Source organism: Hippocampus zosterae, chromosome 1 (genome assembly GCF_025434085.1).
Source record: "Hippocampus zosterae strain Florida chromosome 1, ASM2543408v3, whole genome shotgun sequence".
Classification (NCBI taxonomy): domain Eukaryota; kingdom Metazoa; phylum Chordata; class Actinopteri; order Syngnathiformes; family Syngnathidae; genus Hippocampus; species Hippocampus zosterae.
In genome coordinates, this window is record NC_067451.1 from 2,483,917 (window position 1) to 2,511,559 (window position 27,643).

General features: G+C 47.3%; 5 protein-coding genes and 2 long non-coding RNA genes across 13 annotated transcripts in view; 2 read left to right on the top strand and 5 right to left on the bottom strand.

Annotated features, from left to right (window-relative positions):
* LOC127602482 (uncharacterized) overlaps nucleotides 1-27,643 on the bottom strand; it is a 250,228-nt gene that overhangs the window by 193,148 nt on the left and 29,437 nt on the right. The gene's annotated exons all lie outside the window — the stretch shown is intronic.
* Nucleotides 91-2,260, top strand: LOC127602264 (uncharacterized). Its single transcript, XM_052068314.1, has 6 exons — nucleotides 91-234; nucleotides 313-636; nucleotides 1,216-1,539; nucleotides 1,629-1,757; nucleotides 1,841-1,887; nucleotides 1,966-2,260. The coding sequence occupies exons 1-6, from the start codon at nucleotides 192-194 to the stop codon at nucleotides 2,089-2,091; spliced, it is 993 nt and encodes a 330-aa protein (XP_051924274.1). The 5' UTR covers nucleotides 91-191; the 3' UTR covers nucleotides 2,092-2,260.
* Nucleotides 127-1,810, bottom strand: LOC127602478 (uncharacterized). The gene is made up of 2 exons (XR_007962808.1): nucleotides 1,664-1,810; nucleotides 127-1,567 (listed from the first exon to the last, which is right to left on the bottom strand). It is a non-coding gene; the product is annotated as an uncharacterized LOC127602478 (long non-coding RNA).
* On the bottom strand, nucleotides 3,845-6,870 carry LOC127602244 (RNA-binding protein 4.1-like). Its single transcript, XM_052068276.1, has 4 exons — nucleotides 6,724-6,870; nucleotides 5,820-6,238; nucleotides 5,087-5,741; nucleotides 3,845-4,825 (listed from the first exon to the last, which is right to left on the bottom strand). The coding sequence occupies exons 2-3, from the start codon at nucleotides 6,226-6,228 to the stop codon at nucleotides 5,113-5,115; spliced, it is 1,038 nt and encodes a 345-aa protein (XP_051924236.1). The 5' UTR covers nucleotides 6,229-6,238; nucleotides 6,724-6,870; the 3' UTR covers nucleotides 3,845-4,825; nucleotides 5,087-5,112.
* tifa (TRAF interacting protein with forkhead associated domain) lies at nucleotides 7,502-8,691 on the top strand. Of its 2 annotated transcripts, none has more exons than XM_052068384.1 (2): nucleotides 7,502-7,667; nucleotides 7,736-8,691. In XM_052068384.1, exon 2 carries the CDS (start codon nucleotides 7,747-7,749, stop codon nucleotides 8,314-8,316), a length of 570 nt encoding a protein of 189 aa, XP_051924344.1. In that variant the 5' UTR covers nucleotides 7,502-7,667; nucleotides 7,736-7,746; the 3' UTR covers nucleotides 8,317-8,691. The 2 variants fall into 2 exon arrangements, with proteins under 2 accessions (XP_051924344.1, XP_051924335.1); XM_052068375.1 differs by having other exon boundaries at nucleotides 7,516-7,654.
* On the bottom strand, nucleotides 8,570-12,411 carry LOC127602204 (RNA-binding protein 4B-like). Of its 5 annotated transcripts, XM_052068226.1 has the most exons (5): nucleotides 12,262-12,370; nucleotides 11,462-11,890; nucleotides 10,519-11,163; nucleotides 9,141-9,174; nucleotides 8,570-9,036 (listed from the first exon to the last, which is right to left on the bottom strand). In XM_052068226.1, exons 2-3 carry the CDS (start codon nucleotides 11,868-11,870, stop codon nucleotides 10,526-10,528), a joined length of 1,047 nt encoding a protein of 348 aa, XP_051924186.1. In that variant the 5' UTR covers nucleotides 11,871-11,890; nucleotides 12,262-12,370; the 3' UTR covers nucleotides 8,570-9,036; nucleotides 9,141-9,174; nucleotides 10,519-10,525. The 5 variants fall into 5 exon arrangements, with proteins under 5 accessions (XP_051924186.1, XP_051924169.1, XP_051924177.1 ...); XM_052068209.1 differs by lacking the exon at nucleotides 9,141-9,174; XM_052068217.1 differs by having other exon boundaries at nucleotides 8,570-9,174.
* Nucleotides 14,085-27,074, bottom strand: fxr2 (FMR1 autosomal homolog 2). Of its 2 annotated transcripts, none has more exons than XM_052067958.1 (17): nucleotides 26,402-27,074; nucleotides 24,708-24,760; nucleotides 21,863-21,956; nucleotides 21,658-21,729; nucleotides 21,319-21,467; nucleotides 21,131-21,224; nucleotides 20,882-20,998; nucleotides 20,628-20,798; nucleotides 20,463-20,541; nucleotides 20,272-20,381; nucleotides 19,768-19,854; nucleotides 18,175-18,394; nucleotides 17,908-18,087; nucleotides 17,621-17,815; nucleotides 17,426-17,533; nucleotides 15,619-15,707; nucleotides 14,085-15,514 (listed from the first exon to the last, which is right to left on the bottom strand). In XM_052067958.1, the coding sequence occupies exons 1-17, from the start codon at nucleotides 26,450-26,452 to the stop codon at nucleotides 15,404-15,406; spliced, it is 1,980 nt and encodes a 659-aa protein (XP_051923918.1). In that variant the 5' UTR covers nucleotides 26,453-27,074; the 3' UTR covers nucleotides 14,085-15,403. The 2 variants fall into 2 exon arrangements, with proteins under 2 accessions (XP_051923918.1, XP_051923910.1); XM_052067950.1 differs by having other exon boundaries at nucleotides 20,224-20,381.

Here is a 27,643-nt window from a genome sequence, read left to right on the forward strand (position 1 = left end):
AATTCTACTGTTGAGAGAAAAAGCATCCTGGAGCGAATTTTAAGCATTGTTGCACAAGTACGTGACACAACTCTACTCCGCCTTTGTGACGAGAAGACTTTTTTTTTTTCCACTGGAGGAGGCGCGTTTTTGATTGCAACCCCCTTCTTGATGTCACCGCCATTAAGGTAGAAGTCTCAACGGAGAACGGGATGCTGAAGCTCTGCGTGTTCTGGGTTGCTCTCTTTAGAGCCCGTAAGTTATGTCATTGACAACCATTTCTGCAGAAAATGAAGCAAAGACACGGAACTGTCCTTCTTGTGTGCATTTCAGATGGCAGCGTGCGTTTTGCGAGCCTGGGCGACCAAGTCACCCTGCCCTGCGACTTTGCCCCTGACGCCAAATATCTGTGCTGGTATAAGCAGGTCGCAGGCGACAAACCCCAAATCGTGTTCTGCTTGTACGTCTACACGCTCGACTCCCACAGTCACCAGATGACGACGGACTTCAACAAGCGGATGACAATTCACGCCAGACAAAACTCCTTCCATCTGAACATTTCCAACGTGCAGCTCTCGGACACGGCCGTGTACTACTGCGGGCAGAGCCATCTCAACGTCATGAGCTTTGACAGCGGAATCTTTTTGCTTGTGAAAGGTATGCCGTCTCTTTGAGCCTTTAACCCAGTGAAATATTCCGAAACAAGACGGTTGTACAGACATTTTTGGAGGTGTGGGGGCATATGCTCAAGCTAAAAGAAAAAATAATTTTAAAAAAGCGTGAGAAAGGCACCCGTCGCCAAGGACACTTTTCTCATCTAGGACAAAAAGGGTGGTGCTTGAACAACAGTACCAGTCTGTCTGCGCTCAGAACTGTTCGGAATAATGAAAAATAAAATAATGCCCCAGAAAGATCAAATATTTATGCGTTATGTGTGCTCATTTTGTAATAAAAACTAAATTGTGTTCAGGACACGTACAAGTTCAATGCTTTTTTTTTCCATTTCCCAGTATTTTTGTTTTGAATTTCTCTTAAAACTTTTTTTTTTGTAGCAAGTAGAGGAAAAATTAAAGTTACTACATTCTGATGTTTTTGTAAAAAAAAAAAAATTAAAAACCCACGCCTGAGGAAGAACAACCTATCAAAATGAAACGGAGTGATCAATGAATCATTTGCCAAGCGCTCATAAGAACTAAAATATGGTTCCTGACTCTGACCTTATTTTCCTTGTTTTAGAATCTACTCGCCTGTCCGTCCTCCAGCGTCCAACGTCCATCACAGAGTCCCCGGGGGGCTCCGCCACACTGAACTGCACCATGCACCCTGGAAGCAGCGACGGGGTGCACACCGTCTACTGGTTTCGAAAGGCCTCGGGCGACTCCCACTTGTTGTACGTCCACTCGGAGATCAGCAGCGGGTGCGCAACGGCGTCGGAGAAGGGTTGCGTTTACATGCTGTCCAAACGGGACATCGCCGTGTCTGACGCCGGGACGTACTACTGCGCCGTCGCCTCCTGTGGCGAGATCGTGTTCGGAAAGGGGACGTGTTTGGAGATCGCAGGTGGGATGCTACGGTAGAAAGAGTGTTTCTGGAATGAGAGAAAAAAATAAATAAAGCAATTTACTCTCATGTTGTGTGTATTCTCACAGGTGGTAAGACATTGACGGACAGAGTGTTGACGTACTGTGTGCGAGCATCTCTGCTTGTGTCCGTCGTTGTCAATGTCTTTCTGATGTATCTCCTTATCAAAAGGAGGAGGAGAGACAACCTAGTCCCAGGTGATACGCAGGACTTGATGGGTTTGTTTTTGTTTTAATACTTGGACACGGAGATGGAAATTGTCGTTTGATTCTCTTAACAGGGAAAATACCACAGCCAAAGGATCCAGAAGACAATAGGGACGACGAGGTTGGTCCGCTAAATCCATTGGATGAAGACGCGCACCATGCCGTGCACTTTTCACATCCCAAATTGTATTTCCCACAGAGTGAGGACGCCGCATCTTTGCCATACGTGGCTCTGGACTTCAAAAAGAGGCAGTCCAACAGCAGGAGACACAGGGGCCCAGAGGACAGCGTTTACTCCGGATTGCGACTCAAACAGGTGGATTGATCAACATCTGCAACGTCAATCCCGCTTGATGCCCAGAAGTTTTTTAACATGCGAGACCTATAAAAAAAAAAAAAAAGAAATAGGACAAATGTTTGAAAATGGTTTTGGCCGTTATTCACGCAAACATGAAAGCAACACCAATGCTACAAAATAAAGTAACATGAGGACATCTGGATGTCTGTGGAAAATTCAGAAAGGTGTTTTTTGGTGAAGCTTTTCGTTTTCAAATTAAGAGTGGTTAATGTTTTGCACTGAACCCATGTGGTTCTCAGTCTTGGCCAACCCCAACAGGATGTTGGTGTGGTTTTGATCGTGATGCTTGCTCCATTTTGCAACATTGTTTGCAGGGGTCATCAAAATAACACACATGGCCCCAATTTGGGGGTATGAGACTTCTGCAGCGTGCATTTCAAAGCTTGCTCAATTTGCAAGTGGTGGAAAGTTATAAACACTGAAGCCAAACATGGCAGTCGAGTGGTCAGCTCACAGCGGCGGCCTGACACACGTTAAAACCATTTCATGTAACAAGTGGTATTTTGGGATGCATCGACACAATGCTGCCCTACATAGCCTCACATAATGCACATGCCAGAAACAGTCACAGTGTACACATCACAAAAAGTTATAAAGATAATGGTATTTTTTCTTTTTTTTTTTTTAAAGGATGAACTTTAAATGTACTTGACCGTTCCATGCACTGTAAACAAACGTTGCACACTCCTGAGTTGTTGAATACATCTACATTTAAATGCCATGAAATCAAAGCTGAAGTTCTGGGACTTTTGTCTCATATTGGTCCTTTTATCTGAAACCCAAACGTCCTCAGTATACAAGAGAAAGAAACGAGTTGACCTTGAGTTCCAACACTTTCGGAGGGGACCGTAAATTCACCTGTTTCGGTTTAGGACATTTTTCTAATTTAGCCCGATTAGCTCAATTTTTGAGTCCGTTTTGAGTCTCCATTTGTGGCCCTGCCTATATTTCATTTAAGCTAAAAAGACCAAGTGACACTATTTTGGGCGTTCATGGCCATCATGGCAACGTTCACAACCGTTTCCGCGGCAAGCCTCAAAAAGGGACTACGTCACTTCAGTCCCTTCGGCAAATGAGGGTGTGTTCTGCCGCCTTGTGGACATATGGCATCATTGCATCAGTCCAACAAATACGTCTGGGTTCACAAAAGTAGGTATTCGGGGATTTCCAGCGTTGACCATCACGTCACGTAAACGAATACATGAAAATAATTGCTCACGTGAAAGCAACGTCGAAAAGGAAGCCGTTTATGGCACTATATTGAAATATATTAGAACAAACTACACTATGTAAATGGGGGGTGCCCAAGTCCAAACAATCCTCAAGAGCCCTGATCCAGGATGTTTTCCATGTCTCCCTCCCTCCTTCAACATCAACACACTTGATTCAAACACGCAGCTCATCAACAAGCTTTGCAGAATCTTGACAACGATCCTGATGATTTGGAATCAAGTGTGTTGGAGGAGAGAGACATACAAAATTAGATCGGGGCTCTTGAGGATTGGACTTGGCATCCCTGATTGACATTGTGTAGTTTGCTCGAATAGAGTGAAATACTTAACTAATTCACTCCCAAAGACGTTTTCAAACGTCTTTTCAGACGGGGTCAAAAATTAGCTGGTATTGAAATTAAAATACTAAACTGCACTGTCCATGCAGTGAGTTTACTTCTTTGTCGGACAATGACAAAAGACAAGTACAGTATTTTTGTTTAAAAAAAAAAAAAAAACAACTTTATTCATGCAGGTCAGATTACAAAGCGTGTTTCCTACTCATGAAACATCGGCTAAATGAAAATTGTTGACTAAACCAATCTAGTTGTTTAAAAGTGAGAACAAGCAATCAATCTCATTTACAATTGTCTCCAACACAAAGGAGAAAAAAAAAGTGTCATGTATCTTCAAACACTGAGGTCCCCCAAATTTTTGGGACCTCCACTACAAACAGTATGAAAAAAATACAAATACTTGAAATGGTTTCAACTCACAGCAGATGTGCTCCCCCCTGGACTTACCTGATTTTGGAGCTTTTTGGCTTGTCCGTGCCCTCCCCCACACCAAGAGGTCGTTGACTGGGCTGCGGTGCGGGTCGAGCTACAAACGGAGGCGAGGCCTTTGCTCAGTTTTGTTGTTGTTTTTCCGAACAACACTGCTCATTTGACATTTTTACGAGGACATGGTCGAGATTATCACTTTTTTTAAGGGGCACCGTTGGTGTTTTTTCCGCTGGGTTTATTTTACAAGACGGCACAAATCATTAGCAGACAGCGTATGTTGGTACAGGAGCGCTCCGAGCAACGGTTTAAACACGTTCAGTTACACACGTTTCAGTGCTCACGTCAACTGGTTTGTTTTTGTTGAGAGCAAAGTGCGTCTCCGCATTTAATACCAAGGCGCGTCGACATTTACACTCACAGGTTTGACTAGGACCTGCCATCTAAAAAGTTCCAAATTAGAAGCCTATTTTTTTTTTTAAAACGCTTTTGGCTGCAAAGACTACAGCTTCTACATCACAATGAAAAAAACAAGGAGGGATTTATGTAAAAACTGGACCAAAAACAAGAAAACAAAAGACGAAGACGCCGGCATATCAGTTCCTTTGCATTGCAGGGGAACATTAACGCGCTCCGCCGAAGACAGGAAGTGGATAGCGTCACAAACATCCGATGGTGGCGAGAAGCGACGAAGACGAAACGACGATCCTGGAAAAGAGCAAATAAGAGTGAAGGGTGTTGGCACACAGCCCGAGACGCCGTGTGCTTTTGGTGTGGCTCGGCACTTTCGAACCGGAATCGCGTTGGACTCGCCGTGGCTTTAAACCGGACGGATGGAGAAGAGTAGCTCAGTCCAAAAGTTTAGTTTAGTTTACACCCTCCACATGCGGCTCTCTTTGCAAGCTCTACGTTGTGCGGGGACCGAGAACAGGTTTACATTTCGGCTTTTACATTCCCGACTATTCTCACCTTAACTTCAAATGCTGGGGCCTCGCTTAATAAGCGTAGCGTGCAGGCGGCGGCGGTGGCGGAGGCGGCAGTCGCGGTGCATAGGGGTCCCTGGGCCGAGGAATTCCGTACGGTGGGACCCGGGAAATGGGAGCGATACGTGAGCGCTCGTAGGCATAGCCGTTACCGGCAGGAGGAACGGGCGCGTTTGGCGCTCTGCGGTGGGGACTGCGATCTCGGCCGTAAAACGCCGACGGAGGAGGTGGGGGAGGCGGCGGCGGGCGACCCTCGTACGGGTCGAGCGGATTCATGAGACGGTCTCGCGTAACGCCGGGAGGGGGGGGAGGCGGCGGAGGCGGTGGCGGCGGACCACCCGGACCCATGCCGTAAGGACGGGCTCTGTACTTTTCGTAGTAATCGACCACACCGTAACCACCCCGAGCGCCCTCATAAGGACGCTCGGGGTACATAGCTCGCCTGGGAGGAGGGGGTGGCAAAGGCGGGGCGGGGTAACCGGGGCCCATAGGGCGACCTCTCATGAAGCCTGGTGGGGGGGGCTCGGGCCTGTTTCCTGGGAAAGGTGGAGGCCAAAAGCCACCACCGTCTGGGGGAGGAGGGTACTCCTCCTGCTCTTCACGGGGGCGACTTTTCGAAATCTGCACGTGGATCCGTTTACCTGGATGCAACAGGGGGAAAAAAGCTTAAACTCAGATAACGATCAGTGTGACACAGGCACGCCATGTCGAGCTCTTACCGTTAAATTCTGTATTGTCAATTCCCTGGATGGCATCCATGGCCTCATCAGAATTTGGCATGTGCACAAAAGCAAAATTTTTAATAATGGCACACTCCGTGACCTTGCCGTACTCTTCGAACAATGCACGGAGTTCTTCATCCATTCCCCTTTCCACGTTGGCCACATGCAACTTAACCGCGCCATAGTTCTTCCCGTGGCTGGCCTCCACGTTAATTGGCGAGCCGTGGAGCTTGTGGAGGTGCAGGGCCTTGATGGCTTTCGTAGCGTCCTTGCGATCTTCCATGTGGACGAACGCGAAGTTTTTGACGATCGAACATTCCGTGACTGTGCCGTGCTCCGTGAAGAGTGCCTGGATTTCCTCCTCGGTTGCCTCTTGGGGCAGATTCCCGACAAATATCTTCACCATGTTAAACGATCTGTTTCAAAGTGTAAAACAAATGGGAAAAAAGTATCGTGCTATATGTGGGGCTTATGTATGCGTGGGCATCATGAACATTTTGAGAGGCGGTGGATCATCTTCGATGAATGGAGGCGGTAAATGGCCCCTTTGTCTCCGCAAAATGGCTGCCATTCATTCAACCCGGGGCAAATGTTTACATCAATATCCAAACTTTGTGTCATGCGAATTTGCTGGCATTCTTATTGTGTTTTTTCATCAATAGCGCAACTTGTCATTCAAAGATAGGCTTTTAAATAGTTTCATTTTTCAGAAATATTAAGCCACTCTCCCTCTAACCGAATGCGTTAGCCTCGGCTAGCGTGCGAATAGCATAACGTCTTTGAAAGAAGCAAAGCATGTTCAAACGACCAGAACACAAACGAAAAGCTGTAAAAACCCTTTTCTGGAAAAACTACATAAAAGCATTTCAAATATGTTTAAGATTTCAGAGTTGTCGCCTACCTTTGGTTACCAGCAGCAACCGGCGGCCCTCACTAATAAATAACCCCACTTCCGCTCCTTCCTGAACCTGAGTCTTTACACACTGCCCTCTATTGTTCGGAGGATGGAAATGGGTTCATCAACGTAACGGTGTAGCAACTACAGTAACATGATTACGTAATCAACATTTCAGTCTTCAGCAACCGGGTGTGGTTTGCCTTAGTACTGTTATGCGTATTTTAAATTGAACTCCGTGATGTAACTCATAGAAAAGTGTAGGTAAGACTTGTCGTTGGACTCATGTGTAACTGTTACTTCCTTTGACCACTTTGCGTGATCGCGAATTTTCCATCCGTTGGCCTGGTTTCAGAGGCGCATTAATATTGTCTATTCGAAACACTATGTGCGAGGGAAAAGTTAGTTTTGTGTTCCATGTAACAGAAACATCAAACACTGTTCCAATGCAATAAAAAATACCCTCTAATATTGTATATTCTAAACCACTATGTGGGAGGGAAAAGTTTAAGTTTTGTATTCCGTGTAACAGAAACGTCAAACACATTTCCAATGCAAAATACCCACTAGTATTGTATACATTATTCTAAACCACTATGTGCGAGGAAAAAGTTAACGTTTTGTGGTCCGTGTAACAGAAACGTCAAACACTGTTGCATTGCAATAAAAAAAGACCCACTCAAACAGCTTTTTCAATTCTATATTCTGAATACAAAGATGGTTGAAGTTCACCTCAGTACTGTAATCCTTTTCTGCGGTGCTATTGTAGAACTTTTTTTCCCAAATTGCACTTCAACGCACCACATCATCCTTCAAACCCCTCCCCTGTCTCACGGGGTTGCGACATTAGGAGGAACTCTTATTTCCCCTAGAAAAGAAAGCGTTGTGCAACAGTTTTTTTCTCTACTTATTCTCGACGTAGAAAACGCGCTAACAGGTGCGAACCTAAGGTAAGACCAAGACATTTCCAGCGTTCAAATGCTTCTTAGCTCTCATCATACGTCATCTCTTTCCTCAGATTTCCTCACAATGAGTGTGTCCCAGACAATGGAGACAGAAGAGGACCTCCTGACATGCCTCCGCATTAAGTTCTACCACCCACAGCAGCAACGCAAAGGTCTTTACAGTCTGCTTCCACTGGGAAACAGAAGCAAACATTTGGCAGATGAGTTTGTCCGCTTGGGGCGGGATGCCCAGTCTTGCACCTTTGCCTTGGCTGACGCCCGGGTCTCTCGCAAACAATTGGCCCTGCAAGCTTACCGCACAGCCGATAGCCCAGACTTGCTGTTCAGCCTCCAGAATCTGTCTCAGACAGTCAAAGTGTCCGTGAACGGCACAGGCCTGGACTTTTTGGAAAGGGCGGATCTCCCGAGCAAGGCCCTGGTCCGTTTCGCCGAGTACGAGATTTTGATTATCAGGGAGGCCGGTGAGGCCAAGCAGAGTTTCGAGGTGGAGCTGGAAGTGCTTTCCGTTCCTCCTTCCAGAGAGACTGGCACAATGCCCAGTACCTCGCCCATCATGGACACGGGCGGATCTTTGATATCCCACCAAGAAGTTCACGTCCCATTGGAGACAGATGAGACACTCATGTTCAGCTGACTGAACAATTCACCATCTTTTGGGACATCTGATACGCTGTCGTTTTTTTTTAAAGCATCTATGCAGTAGTTTTATACTAACCGGGGTGGATGTTATGTACTAGCAGTGCTCAAAATTTTAAAAAAATGTTATTTTAACCTTATACTCATGCCAACACTCATTTAAAGCACTGAAGTGGCAATTTGTGACAGTTACCATTGACATTTTTCTGCCATTTCACCGCCCCCCCCCCAAAAAAAATAATCATTCACCATTATTGAATGTGAGCACATCTTTATCTACACAGAGGACAAAGAGCAGTCATAAAAAAACAACATATCAAATCTTAAAAAGTGAACATTGTCCATCAACCTCCAAACGGTGCAATAAAATATTGAAGTGTTTAATTTGAAAGATGCAAGATCATTCCGGGTGATGACTTCATATTCATTTCTCCCAGAAGGCGAGGCACAAAAACTGTTGCCTATCAAAAAAAGGGGTACCCCAAAAAGTTCTCAAGTGCATATTCCATCATAAAAAAGGGCACATCACTGTGGCATAGTCTATGTCTAAACTTGAAATGTTTCGCGTTGGCATCCCTGAGTAGCGAATGTCTCGCATGACCAAAAATTCTCTCTCCGGAAAGCTTCAATTGCGAGGTCATCGGATCCCCAGGTTTCCTTCAGTGCACGTCTCTCAAAACCCCGCAGACCCCGAATTGAGTCCCAGCAGTAGGCAGGCCTGCAGACAAAATGGGAAAGCTCATTTACTAACAGCCAACACCACCATGAAATTTAGAAAACCATCTGAGCTAAGACGAAACTCAAAGTGATCGCTCTCCCTACCATGAACTCGACGTCCCCGGGCGAGTCTAACAACCTAAAAAGAGCAAAGACTGAGAACACCAAGACATAAATCCATAGAGGGTTTCATCTATTACAGATCAAATCACCGCAACAGCTGACCGGCTATGAACTGAGTGAGCATTTAATGAGTAGGTGCCGAAAGATCATGAATGAGCCTCGTCTAATCGCATGCTTATTTTATTAGGCGCCAAAGCAGGGAGTTTGGTCGCGTGTGCGACCAGAATTGAGTTGAAACAAAACAAGTCATTTCTCAGCAGTGGGGCTGACCACACCTACCCGCTGTCGAGCTTCAAACCGGTCGGAGAGGACTCAAAGCGAAAGCATCTCCACGCCGTGATTATGATCTCTGCCTGCGACGGACGGGCAATGACTTGACAGCTAAAACTCGTCACGTTTTTTTTCATCTTTTTATTAAAAAGCCTTCAAACGAGAGGGGGGAGGAAAAAAAAGGCAAGCTAACTAGAACCATACACAACGTTGCGATATCAACGAGGGAAAACAGATAACATACGCAGAAGAGCATCAAGAGAAAACTAAAATTTTGATTTGACATGCGTACAGGTCGGACAAGTAATCCACTATTTTATAAAACGACACAAGTGTAGATGTGTATAGAGAAACACTCCGACGCTTTTTTTGGGGGGGTTTTGTAACTTCTCGGGAAACCAAACTCAAGTCTACACAAAAGCTACTTTTTTACAAAAGATTGAACATCCCATCATAACTGATGGTTGCGATGGCGTTATTCTACGGCCTTGTGAATTGAAAAAGATCGAAAAGCAGTGTAGTAATGCGTCACACCGAACTAAGCACTGTAACTCAAAAAGTAAGAATTTGAAGAGTAACACAGAGGAACAGAAAAGGCATTGACAACTCAGATATATACGTAAATGCAACAAGGAATCGCATGGGTTTTTTTGTTTTTGTTTTTTTTATAAGAACGTCGCTGTCCGCAATAGAGTATCTTCCAGTAAGTCTCCGGCGAACGCAACGCAATCCACCATAGACGTGCGGGAGCGGGGGGAGCGTATAGCACCATGCGCATCAGCAGACGGCGTTCTTGACATATTCTAAACCTGGAGAGAGAGAGCATACCACACGTCAAGGAAGGGGTTTTACTCAAGATACACGCAAGACTGCGATTTTCTTTCGTGCTTTTTTTTTTTAAATCACAGCATACCGTTTTACGCTCGCTAACACTGAATGGATGTTTCGATTAGATCTGAGCGAATTTTTAACGGGTGATGTTCTGAAGCGACATTCGACTCCATACGCGTCTTTTATCGACTAGTTTGGTTTGGACTATTCGCACTCAAACCCCGTTTTTTTTTTTTTGCTCACACGTGAAGCCACTCACCGCTGTGTTAAACTCCCTGGGCCGGATAGCCAGTGTAGTTGGGTTGCGGCGGTGTAGGAACAGGACCGGTTGGTGTATAGTTGTTCCGGGGATACGGCGCCGCATACGGCTGAGGCTTCATCTGCGGGGTGAAGCGGGTGCGCTCGTAGGAGTACCCGTTACCGGCCGCCGCAGCAGGCGGGGGAGGAGGATGGGGGGGTCGCCTAATGGGGCTGCGGTCGCGGGCCATGTAGGGCGCTGGGGGAATAGGCCGGCGGTCGTACCCTTCGCCCATCCCAACACGTTCTCTTCCCATCGCTGAAGGTGGGGGTGGTGGCGGCGGTGGTGGGATGGCCCCAGGGCGCCTATCGTCGTAGCCCGGGGCGCCATAAGGACGGGCGCGGAATTTCTCATAATAATCCACCACTCCATAGCCATCACGATCACCGTAGCCGCGGTCGTACATTGGCCGCCTCGGAGGAGGCGGCGGTGGGGGCGGTGGCGGGTAAGAGGACATGCGCCCCCCGTAGGGAGGCTCGGGATGGAAGCGGGGAGGATGAGGAGGGGGATAGAAGCCTCCTCGACCAGGGGGTGGCGGACCAAAGTCCTCTTCACCCGAAGCCCATGCGGGCTTACTTTTTGACAACTGCACATGAATGTTTTGACCTGGAGGAAGATGGGGAAATGTAGATTAACACTGGGGTGTCACATTTCAACCATGAATTGGGTTTCATCGCTAAACACAAAACAAATGCACATTATGATAGTGTGTCTCCACATTTAATTTACTCATCTTCGTGTAAAATCTTTCGCTCCAAGTGCAGGTGACCACTAGGTGCCACTGTCAAGTTTGAGTCATTCCAGAAGCCCCAACGAGCGTCACTAGACCTTATCAGGCTTCTCTGGTAGGGAAGACCTATTCTCCGAACTCATGTTTTGACTGCAAACTCTGAAATTTGCTTACCTTGGAAAGTTGTGTTATCCAGGCCTTTTATGGCATCCATGGCTTCGTCAGAGTTGGCCATGTGAACAAACGCAAAATTCTTCACGATAGCGCACTCCGTGACTGAGCCATATTCTTCGAACAGCTCTCTGAGCTCTTTCTCAAAGCCCTTCTCCACATTGGCGATGTGGATCTTGACCGGGCCCTGGTTGTTCCCTCGGCTGGGCTCCACGTTCATAGGTCTACCGTTTAGCTGATAGAGATTGAGCTCGCGGATGGCTTTCGTGGCTGCCTTGCGGTCATCCATGTGCACAAAGGCGTAGTTTTTGTATTTGGCGCATTCTGTTACAGTGCCGTACGGTGTGAACAGTGCCTCGATTTCTTCCCTTCCCGTCTCCTCGGTAAGGTTTCCAATGAACAGCTTCACCATTGTTACACCGCGGTTTGGCCCTACACGTGGAACAGACGACAAAAGTGAACATCTACCTCGAAATAACGAAGACGACGCAGCCCAAAAGACCACCGAATAACAATAAAAAAAGACCCAAAAGGGAGTTTTACGTGCGAGTACCCGCTAAACAATCCGCTTCGCAAGCCAATGATAATGCTCGCCACAAAGAGGCTCAGATGTTAGCCACTTCCTGATTAGCAATATCCCAACGGTTGCTATTAGCAAGCTAACATTAGCATCGCGCTACAATGGAGTGAAATGTGGCCAAAGACTAATTAGTTCCAGATTATTTACTGCTCTTACGTTAAAGGGTTTGGGATATGATACACATTTAACACAGATGATGTTTAAAACGATTAAATAAACCAACCGTACTCTCCAATTGTCTTCGACAGCCCGCGTTACTACCGCGTCGAAACTGCTAGAATACGTAACTCAAAGGCGCACACCGGCGAACGAATGAAGTTCTTAAATCCGATTGGCAGGTCAACGGGTCGCTCAAAATATCTCGCACACGATTGGTCAAACAGCCAGTTTCGCTGTCGACTTGAACGTGCGTCATTTCCGATTTCAGAGTCGCCCGGTGTAGCAAGTTAGCAATGGAACTAATGTAGTCATGAATGTGATTCTGAATCCGACCAACAGTCATTTCAAAAGCGACTTGCAAAGCCGCAATACGTAAAACATACACGCCTGCGTCAACGTTAAATGCACAATTCTCTCACAGCGTGTTATAACAAACATGGCCCTCTCACGTTTACCACTATGATCCTTTGCTGATGGATGGCTTTAAATTCTTTGTAAACATATTATGCCAATGTAGTGTGCAATGAAAAGGTACCGCGTCCTTTGAAATTGGGCATTGCAACAGTGCGCGTGTGTGTGTGTATGCGTGAGTGAGAGAGACTGGTCAGCACGCTGACCTCACAGTGCAGATGCAGGGTTCGATTCCGGCTCCGGCCTCCCCGTGCCTGTGTGAGCGCGAATGTGTGCCCTCGTATGCGTGTGCCCTGAGATTGGCTGGCAACCAGTTCAGGGTGTCCCCCGCTTACTGCCCGAAGACAGCTGGGTTAGGCTGCAGCAGGCCCGAGAACATCGTACGGATTAATGGTACAGTTAATGGATAGAGAAATATACACACACACACAAAATAGAGGGGAAGAAAAATAAATTATGGAGAAAGTAGGTCGGAGCTGCTGTAAGAGCCAGCCAAAGTTGAAATAAGAATATCACAACGCGTTATTCATATCAATCTGTTCTGGTTCGGTGTTTGAGGGGGGTGTATACTGTACAGTACTTTGTATTGGTACCTCCGTTTGATGTCCAGGAAAAAGCGCCACAGCTAATTGGGCTTCAAAGAATTCTCCTGACTTTTTTTCCCACTCAGATTTGACTGCTTTTGTGCCAAAATGAGAATGAATTTACTTGTTGCAAATTTAAACTTGCTTCCTACCTTGTAAAATCACACATGATTTTGAACTGTCAAGACCAATCATTAATAGGAACCCAAGGGGTGGAAAAAAGGGTGAGCTTGTCAAACTTTTATACCAAATAATGAAAAGTCCTTTATTGCCATCAGTACACGAATGCTGACAAAATCTGACAAGAGAAGTGAACTGTACAACCATCATACGCGCACACATACAAAGTGCAGCCAGCAGTCTTTCAACAGGACATGAGGGTTACCGATACAGGAGGAAATACAGTACTCACACAATGAGGTATAAATGTACACAAACTCGCACACATGCAACTGAAACAAAACGGTACAAGTGCTCTCTCACACTCTTAAAAACACAACACACAGGTGAGCAGTAATGCCAAACAAGCAGCATCCGAGTCATCTCGCTGCAACCGCACTCACGTTCGTCTGCCCTCTTAATTAAAACCTTTGGTCATACGGATGCTAGCCTGTTATGCCCAAACACTGCCCGGCAGACTGTGGAAGTTGCGAGCCAGGGAACCAACAACTGCCTTTCTCTTGCTCGACTCGGACATTCAGTGTGTACGTTAGCAGCGATTCTATTGGATGAAACCAATGGCTTTGTAAAGTCCCGTTTCCAACACCCTCCCTTCATGCACAGGACAGGCACCCCCCCCTACTAATGGTTAGCCTAAGTGTCATGCAAGTTAGAAAAATAGACTGCAAACCCACAAGACAGAGAAATCAAAAGTTCATCTCCAGAGTAGGGGTTGATTTCACTTCCATTTTTTATTTTGTATTTTCTAAGATGTGGAAATAGCAAGAAAAAAAAAGCGGGAACCAAGACAACAGTAACATGAGCAGAGAGCCACTGCGGGGCCCCCCCAGCTCGGAGTCCACTCGCCCAAACCCAAAACGGACACCCTGTGTTGCGGCCCCCTACGCTTGTGCCAGGCGGGCAATCGCCTGTTCTCGCACTTGGTTTTTGTGTGTGTTGGCATATGTGGCTCTCATCTCATTTGAAGCTGTCCCAGTCCCACAGTTCTTCGCCCCCCACCGGGCCTTGCGCAACGGCAGCATACACCCGCAAGAAGGCGGTCGCCCCTACACGTGCATCCGGGGCCGCGCGCTGCCCGTGGTTTGTCGAGACCGCGGCTGGAAGCTAGCGCTATTTCTCTTTCATGTCTACGGTTGAAGTCTGCAGTTTGTCACATTGAGAAAGGCATCCCGGCCACCACTTTGGGATGTCAAAACGGGTTGTCTGACGCATCACCTCAAACCCCGTCGCTGTTTCAATTAGGATGCCTTGGGATGGGATAAGGCCCCGGGCTGTGTTACGTATTCAGCCCTGCATTTTTTACGTTTCTGTGTTGTCCATTCTATTTGGAATGAGGAAAGTGCCTTGAAATCAGGTCGTTTGGCACCTTACTTTGTGCGCCCTCAACCCCAAGCCACTCCCTCTAGTACTAAATCTTCCTCACTCTAACACTCCCTCAGTCAGTCAATTCTCTCCCAGCGACCCCCCCCCAAAAAAAAACACACTTCCCAACTTTCCTCCCAAGATGAAAACAAAAATCTTATTTTTTTCAAATTCAAGGCACAACATCAATCAATATTCCAGCCTCCGAGTTTGAGCACTGCGACGCATCTGCTTTGTGTGTCACTCGCCAGTTTACACCCTCTCGCGCCCGCACTGCAACGCTGTTGAAAAACGCGTCCGAGACTGCCGAGTCCAAACCAGTGATCAACAATGAAACAAAACAACATAAGAGAGACGAGATAAACTAGTCCTTTCTGTTGTGTCTCAGCATTTTCCTTCAAACTCAAGTCATACCCGCCATTTTTTTTTGGCAAGCTACTTTTTTTTTTTTAAATAAGCACTAAGTATTGATAGATGAGACATAGCATACACCGTGGGGTTTTCATGTAGATGCGTCGTTTTTTTTTCTCCACTCTCATAGTATGGATTCAGGAATTGTGTCAGGTACTTTTCACTCATCTGTTTAAGGTTTACGTTAATGCAAGCAGGGACAGTTTGCCATGGAGTCTTGCTCGAGACTTGGGTTCGCGAGGAGTGAGGCGGGACTCATTACGAGACGCCGTTGACCAACGTTACGGCCTCGCTGGCTGGTGTCGTGCCTTTGCTGGGTGAACGCTGAGAAGGTGTTTGCTCATCCGTTTTGCTGCTGGTCCCATTTTCCTGTGTGTGGAAAAGAAGAAGGAAAAAAAAAAACAGTTCCAAACTGAGCACGGTTCAATAATAAGTTTCATACGTATAATTTGTAAATCATTTTCTGCCTGTACCTTGGGTTCAGGACCGGTGTGGTTTTCCTTCAAGGGAAGGTTCTGTCTGCTCTGGGACTCCGGACGGGATATGTAGTCGGCGACAGTCACTAAATCAATGAAGTAGTTTAGAACAAATGCTGGAGTCTACTGTGCATGCGCTGACGGGAACTGATAAAACTAGGGATGGCCGAGTACTGATCCCCCCGCAATCGGTATCAGGCCGATACCGGCCTTATTTCAAAGTGTTGGGTACTCGTGACGGCGGCCGATACCAAGGTGACCCGTTTCACTATCAGCAACTAAATGGCACGCATGGCTGACGGAACGTTTTTCAAAGTGAACCGTGTCCATGTCAAATTTCTCACATGCCCATTAAAATGCCATTTCTGTAAACATGTGTATGCTAACATTCTTATTAGGGATTAACATTCTTAATTAAATGTATCGGGCCATGCAATGCATTTTGGAAACTTCTGGGTTTGGGTAGAAACAACCCAGCCGTGCCAACTGCAAAGTGAAAGTTCATACGGGAAAACTGTTGCAGTGTTCCATGTTCATTTTGCAGTTGACAAAACAGTAAATTTCATAAAAAATTATTGAGAAATGAGTGATGAGTGTAAATTTCCCCAGTGTGGGACGAATAAAGGATATCTTATCTTATTAAAGTTTGGATCTATTTTAAATTGCCTTTGATGGGAACGTTGCTGAGATGGGTTGCTGCTGCGCGCGATATCACGGAAGTTAAAGCGCAAGTACTTGTGTAACTCTCTAATAGCGAGCTTGTCAATGACGTGATAGAACGTGGCTCCATTAGCATCTAGCTTTGTGGCATTCCGATCACCGCATAAAAGAAAGCCTTCGATCGCCGCAAAGAGTTGGACACATTCGGGTTTGTTTGGTGTAGTAATCTCAGCAATGGGTCTTGCATTTTTTTAATGTGTTCACCTTATTTACAGCTGAGCACGAGGTGAATTATGTAAAATTGGAACGATACAGATTTCCTTTCTTCTCCTTAGTCACATACTCCATTGTGTCAGTGCCCCCCAGTGTTCAGACCGAGAAACCACAGTTGAATTAACCAGTGTCTTCAAAAACGAAAATGACACGTTCATTCATTCATTCATCTTCCGAGCCGCTTGATCCTCACTAGGGTCGCGGGGGGTGCTGGAGCCTATCCCAGCTGTCTTCGGGCAGTAGGCGCGGGACACCCTGAATCGGTTGCCAGCCAATCGCAGGGCACACAGAAACGAACAACCATTCGCACTCACACTCACACCTCGGGACAATTTAGAGTGTTCAATCAGCCTGCCACTGTTTTTGGAATGTGGGAGGAAACCGGAGCACCCGGAGAAAACCCACGCAGGCCCGGGGAGAACATGCAAACTCCACACAGGGAGGCCGGAGCTGGAATTTAACCCGGTACCCCTGCACTGTGAAGCCGACGTGCTAACCACTGGACTACCGGGCCGCCCGAAAATGACACGTGTGTTGCTAAAACCGTGGTTAAATGGTAGACATTACTCAAAGTTATTTGAAGCACCGTTGTAGTCAATTTAAGTCTTGGCACTTCACTGTATTCACTTCGCTGACTTTTTTTTGGCCACTGGGTCATTTGTGTTTCTCTTCATGCACGTAATGAACAAATGGATAAAAGAAAATTGCCATTAATTTCATGCAATTTTAACAGAAATGCTTTATTGGGATGTGTAGGTCCTTATTTGAAATGATCATTAGTTTGAATAGAAATTTCATGTATCAAAAGTACTGGTCGGGGGTCCGTGGGGGAGCAGTGTCAAACATCCCTCGATAAAACATGTTGGCTTACCGCTATCAGTCGGCTGCCGATCGCAGCTGGCCGAGTCTCCCTCGGGGCGACTGCCACGGTTGCGGCGGCGGCGGCTTCGGTTGCGGCGCTGGGGTCGGGCCTCTTCATCTAAACGCCCGACGAGAGCATACAAGTCAAGGGGTTTTTGGACCTTTAGTCTCTGCGGGGTCGAGAGAACGCCGGCAAATTTCTCACCCAGCCCGTTCTCATTGGGCCCGGCCTGGCTATCAGACTCAGTCGCTGCGTCCATCACGCTGGGCTCCTGGTCGTTACGGCGGCGGCGGGAGCGTCTCCGGCGCTCTCCTCCCGTGCCTTCGCTGAGGTCCGCGTCAGCCAGCTCTCCCTCGCCATCCAGCAGGGCGTAAGGGTTACTGTCAGGGTCCCTCAGCACTGGAGATGCCAAAGCACAGACGTTTAAATGACGCATTAATTTAAAGACTTTGCAGCCAACCGTTGCTCTTGCACAATTAATCACAAACTACCTGAGCTGATCGAGTTGGCGGGTTTGGATCCCGGCCCGCCGCGGCCTCGTCCGGAGTTGGAGCCCCGCCCCCGACCACCCCGTCTGGAACTTCGCTCCTCTCCGCCGATACCGCGGGGCCGCTGGTCACGCTCGTTTACTTCCTCTGATTCCGAAGCATTAGACAGCTCAGAGTTTGTGCCTGCAGAGGAAAAAAAATAAAATTCACTCTTCTCATGAAGTGATGAAATGAAATAAAGTTGACAGGAGTCATGCTTTGTATCCGTACCATATCCAGAGTACATGCTGTTGGAGGCTCTTCGTCCCCTGCCGCGTACGCCGTAGGTGCGAGAAGCGTGGAGCGAGTTGCTGCTCTCATCCGTCAGGTAGCCTTTCTCTCGGTCGGCTCCGGCGGGCCCACTTCGATTCTGAGGCGCGCGGTAGCCCACCCCAATCTGGCGGAGCTGTTCGTCAATTTGGAGACGCTCGAGGCGCAGCTGCTCCACTTCCTTGAAGCATGTTGGGCGGGGGGAAAAAAAAGGCAAGATGATGAGGTGCAATTATAATGCTTGCTTGTGAGCAAAAATTACTGCTCATAATTCTTGTTAAGCACACAAATTGAACAGCAGGTCCTGCAGGGTAAAATGAGGGTCGTTGCATCAGCACTTTGGGTTCACGGCGGTAGTCGTTTCAGTTTTCCACAAATTCAGATTCCATTACATGGCTGCGATAAAACTACAATTTCATTGTAATGTACACAAAAACAACCTTGAACATCAACTAAATTGTTTTTCATGTTTTGAGTGCCCGCGTGGGTTTTCTCCGGGTGCTCCGGTTTCCTCCCACATTCCAAAAACATGCGTGGCAGGCTGATTGAACACTTTAAATTGTCCCGAGGCGCGAGTGTGAGCGAGGATGGTTGTTGGTCTCTGTGCGCCCTGTGATTGGCTGGCAACCGTTTCAGGGTGTCCCCGCCTTTTGCCCGGAGACGGCTGGGATGGGCTCTAGCACCCCCCACCCCCTTGTGAGGATAAAGAGGATCGGAAAATGAATGAATGCGTGTTTTTCATTGACTAAATGTAAAGCAGCAGTGTCACCATTCAATTTACTCCCCCGCCCCCATTTATTTCTCCTTAAGTATACCATGTTAAGAAGTACAAATTGCTGAATGAAATGATTTAATAGCTACACAAATGCAGAGGTGTCCAATTCAGGTCCAGAGAGTAAAAAAAATTAAAAAAAGAACCTGCCACGATTTGGCTTTTGTCACAACAGGCAGGCAAGTTTGAGCACCGGTGGCTCAAGCCAAACTGGGAGGGGTTTTACTTTCTGGACCTGGATTTGACACTTCTGTGAAATGCGAATGTGAATACTATTTCAGCAAATAAATTGCTGTCACACAGACTCGCACTGGTTGATGTGAGTTTCATGAATGCTACAACATGGCGGCCGCTCCAACTTATCCGAGCAGCGGGGCGGACACGGGCACTGCGGCGTCTAATGTATGTAATATGGTGACAGCTGCCTGCCAATGACAGCTGTACCTCAAAGGAGGTGGGATCGGGGGCCGAGAGGGGAATAAGGCACAAAGAGGGCCTGGGGGATGGGGTCTGCTGCTAATTTTGGAAGATGAGGGTCCAGATAGGTGTAATCTAAAGCCACAGCATGTTGGTCACCCAATCCCAGAGAGGACTATTTATAAAAGCACATGAGGTCAGGACAAAACGTGGCACACTCAGCAAGTTTAGCGCTGGGCAAGGGGAGGGGGAGCAAAAAGTGATACTACGTACAAAGCCGTCTTCACTCCAACTTGATTTTTACAAATATATATTTATATAATCTTAGTCACCGGTAGAGGGCAGCACACGTGAGACACACTCACCTGGAGGTAAGACACGTGGTACTCCAGCAGTGCCTGGGCATTGCTGATGTTCTCCTTCGTCCCTACAAACACGAAGGGAACCATGCCCTGATATGGAGAAAGGAAAAGACACGGGAGCTTGGATAAGTGTCTCTCTCTTTTTCCCCGATGATGTAAAACACACGGGGACAGCATTTGATATGATTCGGAATAAGTGGGAAACTAAGCAGAGGTATCAACTACAGACCATCAGTGGAAATCACAAGTAATCTACAAAAATAAGATCACAGCCAAGTGCCAATAGCCAGCAAAAAATGGAGCGCATTGAAAACGGTGCCAGTGTCAAAGCAGAAAGCACATGGAGCACCTACAACCTGCTGCATTTAAGACATTTGTTATTTTCAAAGTCGCCGGGGGCTTTTAGTTGACCGAGGGTTGGGGGGGGGGGGGGGGGGGCGAGCGCAACGGTCCATTCACCTCTTTGTTGCCGGCAGTGTCGTCCCTGCCTGCCCCCTGCCTGCCTACCTCCTCGCGGGGAAGCTTTTTGTCGTTGTCTCCCTCGATCCTGACGCGGACCACGCCCGACTTGTCCACGATCTCCTGGATGACTTTGCCGTTCTTGCCGATGACTTTGCCTGCGCGAGAGACGAGATCAGAGGTCGTGAGGACAACGTCCCTGCCATCGCCAGCTCCTTTGGGAATGCGTTCTCACTCACCTACAAGGTCCCTGGGTACCTGAAAGTAGTCTTCTTTAAATTCAAGATATTCTCTCGCCTGCTTTACCGCCTCTGGAGTCTAGAAAACAAAGCCAAATTCAAACAAGAGGCCAAAAGTGCGACTCTGAAAACCATCGTGACCATACATCACGGCTCCCGACGTACCTCTCCGTAGATCCTGAAGGTACAACTCTCTTCTTCCAGCTCGATAGCGGTGACACCGGGTACTTTGCGGGCCTGCTGGATGTTGGCCCCGTGAGAGCCAATGGCAAGACCCATCAGGTCTTCTCTGACACAAACCTCCTCCTGGTATGCCGAAGCTAACTGCTTACTTGTCTGAAAGACAGCAGGCGTACGGGATAAACAAAATGGGGGCGGGGGGGCTCGTGTGCAGAGACCACGTGGCAAGGATTGCTTACCTCCAAATGTTTGGTGGCTTCCTCGTTACGGGACATTAGCATCAGCTTCGTACGGATGCTGCGGAAATGCATGTCGCTGAGAAGGGTGGCGCGCTTTATCGTGGTTTCATTTGTAGACTGGTGTGGGTAAAACACAAAAAGGATTACGGATACGCGACACCATCGCGCTTGGGTTCAACCCCCATTCGAAAAGTCACATTGTTTAAAAAAAACCAAAAAAAACATGAGGCACAGACACCAAGTACTAACCAGCACTATGAGCTCGTGTGTTTGGGCACTGAAGAAGATGCAGTTGGCGCCGATAGCTTTCCTAAATTCTTTGTGAATGTTGTCACCCGCACAGCTGTTGATGACAAAAGGACGAGAGGGACAGCGGCACTGGTAAGACACCCGGCATCGCTTCTGGCAACAAAAAAAAAAGCAGTCAAGACACTCACATGTCCCTCAGGTCCTCTGGGACACTGATGGTGACTTTATGGAAGGAATTTCGCGAGGAAGGGCTGTTGGGGTTCAGGGGCCTGATGCGTTCTGCTGTGACAATCTCGTTGTAGGTGGCGTCGCAAGCCGCATATTCGATCACGTAAAACTGGGGGGGATAAATTAAACAATTTTTTTTTTCAAATCACATTTGGCATTATGATGGCACTTCAACTAGTCATACTTTCCAATGAATATTAAACAAGAGTGATACACTCATGAAATGTCAAGTCGAGGCAAAACCTTTTTGCTTACATTCAAAGAAAGATGCTAAATGATGAACGGCTGATTTTATTTACCTCGCCCTTCATCATTCGGACCCGGGCCAGCCACCAGCCACATGGCTCCTGTTCATTAGCCCGGGAGTAAACCTGTGAGCAAGAGACAAAGAATACAGAATGACATCAGGTCCATTTGTGGACGTTCATCAAATGATGACTCCTGCAAGAGAGGAAAACAAACAAGTCGCGTGGCACAGACCCCCCCGGGCAGCTGAGGTCTTACCTCCACCTCCTCTCCTTCGCCAATTTCCTTGTTGTAGTCGGCCGGAGGAGGCAACCGCACGTCGCTGAAGGGTAACTGTCGCTCCGGCTGCCAGCTTCAGTGAGACAAAAACAAATAAAAAGGCTAATGCACACAAATAAAATAAAAAAAATGTGTATGAAAATTGTGGAAAATAGGGTTCCCCAATTTGCTGGTCTCCTCTACTATCAGAGTGAATATGAAGGAAGATTCAAAACATCCCAATAACGTGTTTAAAAAAAAAAACTCAATTTTTGTATCATGTTTTCTTGTTGTTGCACTGTTCGCTTTTTGTATACGGAATTTTGGTTGTAATTTTAGTGAGGCCTGTTTTAAAATGTTGTTACTTTGCTTTTACAAGGGGGCTGGCTGTTATATCTTTATCGTATCGAAACCCAGATGTGAATATTCAAGGTAGTAATATTGAAATGGGCGGCCCGGTAGTCCAGTGGTTAGCACGTCGGCTTCACAGTGCAGAGGTGCCGGGTTCGATTCCAGCTCCGGCCTCCCTGTGTGGAGTTTGCATGTTCTCCCCGGGCTTGCGTGGGTTTTCTCCGTGTACTCTGGTTTCCTCCCACATTCCAAAAATATGCATGGCAGGCTGATTGGACACTCTAAATTGTCCCTAGGTGTGAGTGTGAGTGCGAATGGTTGTTCGTTTCTGTGTGCCCTGCGATTGGCTGGCAACCGATTCAGGGTGTCCCCCGCCTACTGCCTGAAGACAGCTGGGATAGGATCCAGCACCCCCCGCGACCCTAGTGAGGATCAAGCGGCTCGGAAGATGAATGAATGAATAATATTGAAATGAGGACGATAGTCATGTGGCCTTTCCACGCTCGTGCTGCGTGTAAATCTCAGTTCAACCAACTACAATTTTTCCTTCCAAGTTTGGCGTCGATCGACAATCAAAACCAGCAGATTACAATCATCCTGCGGTAGGCAAGAGAGAAACGCGTAGCCAGACGCTGCTGCCGAGACAGCATACATATTACCACACATATTACGTTTTAGAACGTTATGTGACTATATTTATAATTTCTAAATTACCAGTGGAAAAAAACAGCAGAGCAGCCCAACCATGCGGCCTATTTCTGTTGCACCGCACATCTTCCTCGACTGCCACTATCTTTTCTGCATTAATAAACAGTCTTACAATGTAACATATTGTGTAGCGACCCCGGCATAGTTCATATCGCTGGTAATTTACACATCACACCGCCATGTAATGCATCAACACATATACAAACATCGGCATGTATGGGGGTGAGAGGTTAACATCCGCCCCCCTCCTTAGCCACACAACACATCCATCCCCATTCCGAAACAATTATCCTTACTACGGTCATGCATGGACAAATTGCTACAGAAAAACACACACCGTGATGCAGTCAACACGCGCACACACGCAAACACTTCTGTTGTAGCACAAAACTCGTCCCCATTGTGGGACGAATAAAGGATATCTTATCTTATCTTAAAATTAATTATCATTAAAGTACAATTGGGGCGGCCCGGTAGTCCAGTGGTTAGCACGTTGGTTTCACAGTGCGGAGGTACCGGGCTCGATTCCAGCTCTGGCCTCCCTGTGTGGAGTTTGCATGTTCTCCCCGGGCCTGCGTGGGTTTTCTCCGGGTGCTCCGGTTTCCTCCCACATTCCAAAAACATGCGTGGCAGGCTGATTGAACACTCTAAATTGTCCCTAGGTGTGAGTGTGAGCGCGAATGGTTGTTCGTTTCTGTGTGCCCTGCGATTGGCTGGAAACCGATTTAGGGTGTTACCCGCCTACTGCCCGAAGACAGCTGGTATAGGCTCCAGCACCCCGCGCGACCCTAGTGAGGATCAAGCGGCTCGGAAGATGAATGAATGAATGAATGAAGTACAATTGCGGTACGGTGTGGATTTAAATATGTTAATCGCAGACTTTGTTCATGGTGATTGCTGTCACCATGTTCTACAAAAAATATATCATAAACAACACTTTCCCCATCCTTTCGAATTAATATTTTATTTTGTCTTTTTTTTTTTAACCCAAAGTTATCACACCTTTAGAGATGTATTGCAAAAATATTGAGATATTCAGTTTTAACCATATTGCAAAGCCCTACTTTTAAATCTCATGATCTCGGTTGGCGACTGCTTCTAAATGCTTTTAACGAGAGTATGTGAAGCATCGCGAGTTACATTGTGTGTGAGATGCACTACATATCAGTGATTGATTCCATTTTATTTTACAACAGCCCGGCACTGGTAAACAACTACCAGGTAAATGTTTTTTGTTGTTGTTTGGTCTCTCATTAAACCCCCCATATAGTACCGCACCCTCAAATTTTGGATTTTTTTTGGGCAATTATTGACAAAATTTTACAGTAAGCAAAGTTCTATTTAACAACGGCCATGTGTTTCATTCAAGGCAGAGTAGCGCTAACATGCTCTACGAGAAAGTAAAAGGAGGCCTCGACAGCGAGTGGGCGGGGGGTGTACCTCCCAAAAACAGCACAGGGCTGCCATGCCCCTCCTGCCAACCCTGCATACCTTGGACGAGCCACTATTTTTAGGGGCTACCCTGCGCTGCACTCAGAGCTAAGTAGATAAAATAGTCCAGAGTGTGCGTTGGTGGCGCGGGTGGGGCAACCACCAAAGAGGGTGGGTGGGTGGGGATGGGGGGGTGTCTTAAGGGCTGTTAGAGATGTGTATGGACAGCTGCATTCCAAGCACAGGTGCCAAAGAGGAACATTTTATAGTGAGCGCATAAAGAACCATCCAGAACCAGTAGTGGTAACTCAACCGCGTGACTGCTTTCACACATGCTCGAGGGATTCAAACTTACTTGTTTTCAAAGACGATGGTGAGCGAGTCGTCGTGGACATCCTTGATGTACCCCTAAGAGAGTGAAAAGAAAAATATAAAGAGGGTGCGCATTTTTTTTATTGACGCAATAAGTGACAAAGAGATGTGGGTGATGTTTTCATTCTGTGCTTAAACAACATTTGGCTTGTAAGGAGAAGAGGTTCCATTTTTTTTTAAAGAAAGCAGACACGTAGCAGTGACACAACCTCCTAGACTGTGATTTCTGTCAGCGTGGAAATGTCACGGGCCGAACATAGTCCTTTCGTGAGACTGCAGGTCTAGAACGGGCACGGCATACAGTCGGGATATTTGAATAGAAAGCCACTGTGACTGGAGAGCAACGTTTACGGTGGCAAACCTCAGCAGACACTTCAGCATGCTGAGCCATAGCGCGACACAGGCTAAGTGGTAGTTGTGTCATGCCTCATTGTGACACTACCCTATAAGGGAGATAAGTCGTGTCCATCTTGGCAAGTCATGAATTCACCTGCTGGAAAAATGTGTGTTTCTCACACCAGGAGACAAATTACTTGCCCCATACTGAGTCTAGAAAGACCGGAAAGGTCAAAACATATATACACTTATTTACAGATGTTCCTCCAGGAGACATATGCGCGTCAGATTGACTGGGCGTTTTCCTGACGTGATTCGAAAGGTGGGGGCCATGTCATGATAACACCACGTCCTCACGTCAGCGGCCACATTTTGGGACCATGTGGTGATCAAGACTGTAAATCATCACACGGGACAGGTGCTCCACAGTCGTTATGTGCAGACGGGTTGACGGGCACCCTATTGTCATACTTGCAAGGAAATGCACCTGGAAATGTTCGCATTAAAGTTATCGTGACATCATAAACGGGTTCATCATCCACAAATGTGGGCTCATGTGGAGCAGGCCCAAAGTGTCACCCGGTAAAAGCCAATGACGGGTGTAGCTGCAGAGGGAGAGTAAATTTAGGCGCGGGGGATGCAGAATACCCAACAACGCGGAGGTGCTTAAGAGCACATGGGAGGAAGGGTGGCGAGACATTTACTGAGAACTAAAATAAGAGACGTCCTAAAAGTAAAAGACTACAAAAGCAATTAGGGGGATAATGCTGCCACACCATTGTCGACTCAGAGAAGGTTTAAAATAACTTTTCAAAACATATTAAGGCATGATTGTTTTCATTTAGAAAGCAATTTAAGTGCAATCAAAACACGTGACCGCACAGCCATGTGTCTTAATCGTTTGGCAGAATTGAAACTGAAATCGAAATTCATTTGGTTAGCTTGAAATGTAGCATCCCCCTTAAAACAATACTTTCACCGCAGTTGAACCAGGTACACGAAGTGCCACTTTTAAAAGGCACGGGTACACGTAATGGGGATTGTTGCGTGGCCTTAACGAAAACGGGCACAAATCACGTTGACAAGCATGATGAGAATGGCAACGAGCTCGCGCTAGCTGCGCTTAGCTCGTGCTAGCTGCCCACCCCACAATGACCAACCGTGCCGGGACGCCAAAGCATCCTCCTTCGATAAAAGCCCACCCGACTCGGGTTCATATCGCTCAGGTGACCGAGTGACGATATGTGCCAGCGCCATGGTTCAACGAGCAACATGTTAAGTTATTGCAAAGAGCAAAAGTTTGCTCGTGGCGAGCAATAAGCTACACCGGAGCCAGGTTACCTTATAGAAGGCCCCATTCGAGCCGCGAACTTCCACGGCCAGCCCGTCCATACTCGCCGGTAGCTCCCCACGACTGTTCTTGTCTGAAGCCGCTACGACTCCGTGCGGGTCGGGTAACGAAAGCACCCCCAGCTTCGCCGGCAGTTCGCCGCTCCCCGGCCGCTTGTGGATGTCCAGTGTTTCGGGTGGAGGGAGGAGGGGCAGGAGGTGAAGGGGTTGGGGGAGATGGGTGTGATGGTGGTGTCAACGCAGGCGCCACTTACGGAGAGCACCGTGCTCGTGCTCGGGTCTGCTCTCGTCTCAAATGCCGCCGGCGGCGCAAAGAGCACGGACACGCGGCTGCGTTAAGTGTCGACTTGTCGGGTGGGGGAAGCACAGTGACGACGCTCCGGTAGGACGGTTAATTAGCTGCCAGGCTAGCTACTATCAACACCTTGATCCAGGCAGTAGCGATGCTAGTCACGGGTAGCCTCCGTGCCTCCAAGTGTGGCGCAGTCGTGCTGTTGAATAAATGAAGGGGCAAGCCAGTCCGTCAGCCTGCCGGGTAATGTTCACGGACGTTCCCGTCCAACGGAGATGTCTGCGGTGCACTGAGCGGCGGGTGGGCGACACCTTCGCGGAGCGGGTAGCCCTCTCCAACACGCGCGGATCGAGTGAATCAGTGAGGGTCTGAATGACCTCAAACCCCCGACAGAGTCCCGCCCATCACGGAAGTCTGCTGTGTGATTGGTCGAGAGCCTTTGAATCAAATGATTCAAGGATTCAAAGGCCTTACATTATGAAAAGGTAAACAAGGGATCCCCTTATTTTCAAGTCAATTTTATTTGTGTGGCCCTGAATCACAGAAAAGTGGCCACACTTGGCCAATATTAAACATCCCCTGATCTTAACAGCCAGGAGGGCCAGGCAAAACTCAAACCTTTTTTTTTACAAAGGCATTTCTTGCATAAAAATTACCATTCAAGGGCGGCATAAAACTGCTGAACAAGAATTCACAATTCATCAAATCACTTGCTGTATTTCATTACAGTACAGTATAGCTATTTGAATATGTTGATCAATTTTTGCACACTCAGCCAGGGACAGGCAACTGAAATAGTGAACGGGCCCACAATTTTTCATCAGTGATTCTGGGGGTCCAGGAGCACTGATAATGTATTATGAAAATTAAAAAAATATTTTTAAATTCAGTTTGCATGTGCCATTTCTTATCCTATTGTCCGTAAGCCATTTAGGGCCACT